General features: G+C 33.2%; 1 protein-coding gene across 3 annotated transcripts; it reads right to left on the reverse strand.

Moving 5' to 3' along the window:
* On the reverse strand, positions 1-4,249 carry LOC120266940 (probable WRKY transcription factor 2). Of its 3 annotated transcripts, none has more exons than XM_039274600.1 (6): positions 3,437-4,249; positions 2,665-3,145; positions 2,226-2,402; positions 1,110-1,915; positions 868-1,026; positions 1-801 (listed from the first exon to the last, which is right to left on the reverse strand). In XM_039274600.1, exons 2-6 carry the CDS (start codon positions 3,100-3,102, stop codon positions 258-260), a joined length of 2,124 nt encoding a protein of 707 aa, XP_039130534.1. In that variant the 5' UTR covers positions 3,103-3,145; positions 3,437-4,249; the 3' UTR covers positions 1-257. The 3 variants fall into 3 exon arrangements, with proteins under 3 accessions (XP_039130534.1, XP_039130533.1, XP_039130532.1); XM_039274599.1 differs by having other exon boundaries at positions 1,110-1,918; XM_039274598.1 differs by having other exon boundaries at positions 1,110-1,942.
* Positions 4,250-8,104: the final 3,855 nt, after the last annotated feature.

The raw sequence follows: 8,104 nt of genomic DNA on the forward strand, positions 1-8,104 counted from the left end.
ACCAATCAGAACATACTCTCTTCTATTTCTGAAAACATTTTCGCCTTTTCACATCTCTTCGAAACCTGGTCAGTAACAAAATGAACCTAGAGACTTTCCCTTCTTACAACATTTATCTATCAAATATTGTTTGATCATATGTCAAAGTCTTCTTTGCAAAGAAAAGATTTGCAATGCAGTAAACAAATATTAATATGCATGAACAGAGAAACAGCGAAAAAACAACAAAACAAAATTACCTAACCTTCAACTAGTATTTACAGCTGAGGTCCTAAAGGCAGCCTGTTTATAATTTGGTGGTAAACCGATGATGACCCGTTCGGCAGAGGCAGTGTAGACTCTGACATAGGCTCCTCCTTTGGTTCCCCTTTCGGTATCATGAAGCCAGGATCAGTTGGCTGCTGACAAGCCATATATGGGTGCACCGGTGGAAGGACGGGCATCTTCATCGATGCCACCATGCTCAGACTGGATATACTGAGATTATTCAATCCTTGTTGACCCATTGTGAAACCAAAATTTCCCGGTGGACCGAAGGCAGCAAGCTGAGGACTGTTAAACCTCATCAGACTATCTTGAGCTTGAATTAGTTCAGGTCTCCGGTGAAGACCCTGAGGCTGAGATGTTGTCACCCCTACTGCAGGGGACGGGCCGGAGTTTGAGTGCCCACTGCCTCTTGCAGCGGGGACATCGTGGTTGTGCTTGCCCTCATAAGTTGTGATTACTGACTTGAGATCATGTGATGCTCTCTCCACATGCTTGCGCACCGTGCAACCAGGATTAGTACACTTGTAATAGCTCCTGCATTGTATAAAACAGATTAAACTTAGATTCTAAGGTAAACATATAAAGATTTACTGAACTTACCTTGGATTTGGGTTTCCCTTTACTACTTTCTGTCCATACTTGCGCCAGCGATACCCATCATCGAGGATGTCGACTTCACTAGTCGTTTGAACAACCACCCTCGGTTCACGAACCGCTCTTGAAGCAGCACTCATTTCTATCACACTAGAATCTACCTTCCTGAATTATTTTAAAAAAAAGTCAAGTAGTAGTATACTTGATGCAATGTTGTAAATTTATTAGTGTTTTGGAGTTACAAGGACCTTCTTTTTGATTCGGTTTCATCCCCTTCACCATCACCACCCAGTGAAACACTACCATGAGTTGCCCCATCATCCTCTTCATCATTAGATAAGGTTGAAGAAACATCTATAGCAACATCTTGGGATTCAAAACGAGCACCATGCTGAGCCTGCAAGGAAGCAGCTGGGTCACCAATCTCAACAGGCATAGAAGCAGATGATGTTGCATCTAAACCATCACTTCTCCATTCATGTCCACTCTGCGAGTTATTCCACATGTGCTTGCCATCAAGATTGGCTTGTGCGCCAGGATTTTCTGATCCATCTTGTGGCATTTCAGTATAGGACTGAGAAGGAACAATGCCAGATCGACGATTTGGAGCAGGCTTGGGGTGGCTATGAGCCCCCTTGTAGATTATTTCAGTAATGTGGCCCTCATGAGAGCGCTCGACCTTCTTCTTCACCGGGCAATTTTGGTGGGTGCATTTGTAATAGCTCCGTGGATACTCACTACCCTTCACCTGCTTTTGCCCGTATTTTCTCCAATTGTATCCATCGTCAGCTGGTGCTCCGACAGTCACTGAAGAGAACTCACTTTTTGGGTCAGCTTCTTCATCCTGTTGGTCATCGAGAGGTGGAGATTGTTCATCACATACTTTTTGGTTGAACATGGCATTGTCAGCGGGATTTCTCCTGTCAGAAGAATCAGAAAAGCCGGTCTGCAGATTGAAATCATGTTGATTCTGGAAGGCAATGGCAACGGCTTCTACGTTTCCTCCTCGGACTTGGCGTTCTGTATGAACAGATATATCAATGCTTGGCAGGGCCTGCTGGTGATTAAAGGCCAAAGCATTCTGTTAGTAAAACAAGATTATGCTTAGTAGGAATCAACACAACCACTGAAAATTAGCATGTAATAATTCCATTCCCATCAAACAAACAATTAAAAAGAAGTAATTTAAATAGAACTAAGGGAACAAAAAACATATACTTGATTTGAACAAATCACATGCAAAGCCAATCAAGAGAGTTTGAAGCTTAAAAAATCACAAACATTATTAAAATGTCGTAATAAACAATGTCATGATTAGTACTACAAATTATTGATGTTATAGCAAATAAAAGTCAGCACATTACTTTGTTATCTGCAGTAGAAAAAAATGAGGAGCTTGTATCGAGATGAGGTTTGAAGGCAAATGACTCAGAAGTATCTTCAAGTGTGTGTTGTTTAACTTTGTCGGTAACTCCTGAAGCCATGTTTACACCATTGTACTGCTCAAATAGCAACTTTCCTGTTGTCGGAGATGGTTGAGCCTGCAATAGAATGTGAACAAAAATAGGAATTATTTCAAAGGAAACAGGCATTAAACAAGATGATCTTCATAAACATCTGAAAAGTTACTAATTCGTGATTGGATTTAACCATGGAATGAAACTAAATATTAAGAAGGCTTAAAATGGTAGCAGCTTTCTTTGCAAGCCGACAAAATGGGAATGTCCTGCTACCTCAACGGCATACAGATTGTTCTATAAACGACAACAACTGGTCGAAACTATTAAGGTTTGAAGCATATACCATATTAGAAAGAAACACTGGAGAATCCAACAATGTTGTTGGGCTGAGACCAGCTGGAATTGTCAGATAAGGTGAGCGAACTTCTGTTGTCGAGGAATCCATGGTCGCTGATTTAATGCCAGCCATATCGATCTTTGGAGCACTAAAGCCAGCCCTCGATGCCATTCTCTCCGCAAGGCCGCTGCGCGGAGCTGGTTTACTAGCATCAAACATGCCAGAGTCCAATGAGATAACATTCGAGAACTGAAATGCAGTATCAACACCATCTCTATTCTCGGGTTTTCGAGCAGGTTCTACATTCCCATTTCCAGCCAAATTATCAGGGAACGGCCTTGGGCTGAATCCATCATTTAAGAAGTCAGGCATCAGAGTCCTTGGGCTGGGATTCAGCGGAGTCCAGTCCCCAATCACAGAGACATTGTCATCCATCCCAGCCATTGAAGAGACTCAAAGCTTTTCTTCCGAATCAGCTAAACCAGATCTACCAGAAAAAATCAACAAGGCAAGCAAACGCCACAAATTACAGCAAGAAATTGTAAACTAAATTATATCATAACAATCAAGATGCAAGATTGAAGCAATATGGTACATCATAAACACCTCAATGAAATCAAAACATTAATCATAGATCATGGCAACGTATCAACAGAAAGTAGGTAAAAAAGGATAGAACAAAAAGCAAGCAAACGCCACAAATTCATGGAGAAATTAACATCTAAATGAAATGAAATCAAAAGATAAAACAAATACCAAAAAAAAAAAAAACACATACCTTGAATATGAGCTGAAAAATCCGAACTTTACGCCCCCCAGATCCACAAAATGAGATCTTTCTTAAGGTTCTAATAAGAACCCAGCGGAGAAAACAAAGAAAAACACGGTAATGAAAAAGGTTATGCCTCACAAACACGCACAAATTCGAACACCCAACACCCACAAAGAAGAAGATCAACAAAAATTAAAAAAACTAAAATGAAAATAAAAATAAAAACAGCAAAATATCTCTAGGAGTACAGCAAGACAACCCCAAAAATGAAACCGAACTAAAAATAAACTTCCCAACGATGCAAAGCCACAAACTTTATCAAATGAAACAACTCCTCAACCCAAAAAAAACCAAAACCCAGATCATCAGATGCCTCAAAAACCAAACAAACACATGATCCCACTAAACAAAGAGAAGCCAGAAACCAGATCACAAAACACAAAAGCAAAAGTTGGCTGCTTGAGGAAGGCCTGCTACCGCACAGGCTGAGAATGAGAAACAAAACAATGATTGGGATGTCTGGGAGGCCCCAAAGCTCCAAACTTTAAACTGAAGGGACAGAAATCAGATAGAAAAACATGGGTTTTGCTTCATGTGGGAAAGAAGCAAAGGGGAAAGAGAAGCAGGGAAGAGGGATTTGCCAACAATAAATCTCGATGTGAGAATTTTGCAGGAGGGGACAGATGGAGAGAGAGCGATGAGCACTAGAGAGAGAATGAAGGGTCAGTTTGACCAAGAAAAAGGAGATGGTTTTGCTGTGCTTGTGACTCTCTCTCTCTCTCTTTCACAAAGAGGAAGCCATTCTCTCATGCCATTGAGCCTATCTCTACCTTTAGCACTTATCTACAAACACACATACATATATCAAAGAAGAAAAAAAAATTCCTTTTTTTTTTTAGAGAAATATAAATTGTTTTTCTATTTAATTATAATAAATAAAAAATGAGAAAACTACTGTCAAAAAACCATAAAAATAACTGTTAATTTTAAATGTTGTTTTTATTTTCTTGTAACCCTCACAAAATTATTAATTTTGTCCAAGTACTTTTTTACCCCTATAAAACCAAGTTATTTTGTTATGTACAAATGGAAAACAGCATGCATTGTTGGTTTTTCTGAGGGGTATATGAGTAATGATATATATATTTTTGAAATTATAAAGATTTATGGGGATATACATGAAAAAAATATATATAAAAATTAATAATTTATTGTGATATTACACGTGTTGTGCAAAGCCAAAATGGGGGAACTGTTTCAGTTGTTTTTATCCCCCAATTTATTCTCTTTATAACTTGGTTGGCACCATAACCTTGTGACACGTGGGATCTATTTTTAATAAATATAAAAAAAAATCATTTTTCACAGTAAAATTGAGACTTTTTTTTAGTTTTTTTTTTTTCTAAATAAAATTGTTCTTTTTTTCATGGTATAGGATTTGTGTTTCCCATTTACATGTTTTATTGGTTTAAATATGAATTCTATTAAATTCAAGTAATTATATATATATATATATATTTCCTACTTTTTCTTTGTTTTATTGCCTTGTATAGGGACATTCTTGGAATGGAAGGGTTTTATAGTTAGGGAATACATTGAACTTGTGTATGTTCAAATATGGAGGGTATTCTGGCCACAAAAAGGAATGTTTATATAAAACCACATATAGAGATGCGTATTTTTTGGGAGGAAATGATATTTTAAGGAGGAAATAATGAGAAGCATTCTTGGAATGTTAAGGGTTGTGAGGTTCACTGAACTTGAATAGTTATACTTATAGGGACATTTTAGTAAAAAGAAGAATTCCATATACGTTGGTATTTTAGGAAGGAGATTATGATGAATGGGGCATTCTTGGAATGTGCAGGCCTTCTTGCTGTCAGATTCATACATACATATATATATGTATGTATGTACGTATAAAGTAGGGAAAAAAGGCACTACATCCATGTACTTACATTAAATAGAGGATTCAACTCATCAAATACAACTTATGTATTTATTATGCCTATTAATTGAGATTTTACATTATTATTTTTCAATTTTTTGAAAGTCAATAAAACCACTCCTTTATTGAAAATAAAGGTTAGTACGAAAAGATAAACAAGTAGATATGATTATCGCATAGGCTTGGAAAATAATGCAAAAAACAACAAATGAGAAAATAAAAGTAAGTGAAGTGATACCCTCATGATGATCAAAGATGGAGATGTAAATCCATATGGAATAACCAATAAAAAATAAAGTAGAGTATAATCAGAATTAATATTGGTCAATGGATCTCTAAGATCTTTTTTATGGGACTCTAGAACTCAAGGTTTGTTTTAAATGAGGAGATAGGGTAGTAATTTTTTGTTTTTTTTTCACCTAAAAAATTACAAATACCTGTAGGAACGATGTGATTAATTTTAAGCATAATCAAAATTGACCAGAGTGAACTAGAATAAAAATACTATCATTCTTTTTGGGTGAATTGTTCTAAATTTTTTTTTCATCTTTATTTTGTTAACTTATAGTGAACACTATCAATTTATGGTTATGTTCTAACCAATCAAATTTTATCTTTTTATTATTAAATTAAAAATATAGCAAATTAGAGTTAAAATATGATCATTTCTTTCGGTGAAATGTTCTAAAATTATTTTCATCTTTATTTAGTTAATTTACAATGAACACGGTAAATTTACTGTTATGTTTCAACTACTCAATTTTTATATTTTTACTATTAAATTAAAATTAAAATACGTATATAGTTGAGATTCTATTTTTTATGTATTCATCCAAATTTATACAAAACTTTTTTATTAAAATAATAGAAAAAGACAAATTTAAATATTTTGAAAATATTTTTTTACCGGCCCATTTTGCTTATAAAATCTTACACTACTTGAATAGAAATTAGGCAGAATGTGATTCATAAGTTATATTGATAGGAATATGCCTAATTTCTGTTTGGTTGATAAGATAGTAATGCGGTCTAAATGTAACATTATCATGTTTAGTTAGACGAAAATTATCAATTATTATTTTAGTAAAATATCTTTATCTAAAAATAGATGCTAAATAGATTTTAGGTTACAACATTAATAATGTAAATAGAAAAGTTGTTTAATAATAAATATTTATTATTATTATTATTATTAAAGAAAGCAAAATTTAATATTAAAATATTTAATGTTTAATGATATATAAAATTTATTTAATTATTTTTTAGAAGAATAATAATTAAATTAAGCTTAATTATATTAAACAAATATTTTTCCCCTACAATTTAATTATATAATATTTGTAAAACTAATCTCAAATATTTTTTTACCTCCATCAAATATTTAAATTTTTTAAAATTTGGTATTTAGGAATTATATTTAACTTGAGAGGTATAATAGAAAGAAAAAAAATCAAATTTCCCCTGAAATATGATATTATTATCTTTATAAACAATGATCGCATTTACGATAATATTGGTCAAATATCACATCCCGAAATTATAATGTTCCCATCTTAAATAACCAAAAGATATAATATAAAATTACATAACCAACATTTTAGAGGTAATGTCCCAACAAAACATCAAATATAAGCAACATGAAACAATCTCCAATCACACTACAAAGAATAACAATCAAACACATGAGATTTTTTCTTGTTGCTTTATAATGTGACAAATAGAATGGTATTACAAGATAAATACCCTTTTCATCCTATTCATTTAATTTGTTTCATGATGGGTTCTAATTATATTTTAATATTTTGTATGTATTTATTTGACTGCTTCAAGTTGTGGTTATATTGTAATCTCGTAAGCAAACAATTAAGGGATTAACCATGTAACTTAGTCTACCATTATATTTCACTCTCTTAATTCATTTGTTTAGAGACCCCAATTAACTAGGCAATTAGAAGTTGGAGGAATCCTTTAATTACTCATCCAACTTGGAGCTTAAGCAATGTCATTAAGAAACAATCAAGATAATGATATTTTTTTTGTCTGTTATTTTAATGTTTTAGTTTATCATTGCTCTAATGCACCCTTTGAAAGCAACAAAGGAAGTACCATTGTTTGACATTAAAAAAATATATATTTGATTAAATAATGGCGAATCCAATGCTAATGAAACCGTGTGGTTGATTAATATATGCAATAAAAGTGTTATAGTTGAGATTAATTAAATAGAAGAAAAACTTGTTTAGCATAATTTATAGGGTTGAAGGCATTATTCTTCCATTTGTTGAGTAGATATCTATTTGTTTTCTTATTATTTTTCTTTTGTTTTTTTATGTTTGAATAAATTGATATTTTTAGACAGCATGAAAGTTTAATCCAAATTAATTATAATGGGAATATTAAATTACAATGTCTTTAAGACAAGCTTCATTTTGACAGAGAAGTTATTTATTTATTTTTCTATTTTTATATAGTAAAAATATGTGGCATTAGATAGAGATTGGGTGACAGGTGCCCTCATTTTTATTTGGAAACCCTAAGCACTGGTTGAATGATCTTACATGTGCACACCCTGAAAATTTTGATATTCCTTTGTAAATGTTCTACTAATTAATTTAAATATTATTGAATTTGGATTTTAATTTTATTTTCTGAAACAAGACTTCTGAGTTATTTATATACTATTTTTAAAGTTTTATGATCATACAAATATAGTGCTATTTTTTGGT

This window comes from Dioscorea cayenensis, chromosome 8, assembly GCF_009730915.1.
Source record: "Dioscorea cayenensis subsp. rotundata cultivar TDr96_F1 chromosome 8, TDr96_F1_v2_PseudoChromosome.rev07_lg8_w22 25.fasta, whole genome shotgun sequence".
Lineage (NCBI taxonomy): Eukaryota > Viridiplantae > Streptophyta > Magnoliopsida > Dioscoreales > Dioscoreaceae > Dioscorea > Dioscorea cayenensis.

Bases quoted from the DNA above. Each gene is read 5' to 3' on its own strand.
- LOC120266940 (XM_039274598.1), bottom strand. From the start codon at position 3,102: ATGGCTGGGATGGATGACAATGTCTCTGTGATTGGGGACTGGACTCCG. The intron at 2,403-2,664 runs GTATATGCTTCA...ATTCTATTGCAG, and splicing joins CAGTGTTTCTTTCTAATATG to GCTCAACCATCTCCGACAAC. The intron at 1,027-1,109 runs GTCCTTGTAACT...AAAATAATTCAG, and splicing joins GAAACCGAATCAAAAAGAAG to GAAGGTAGATTCTAGTGTGA.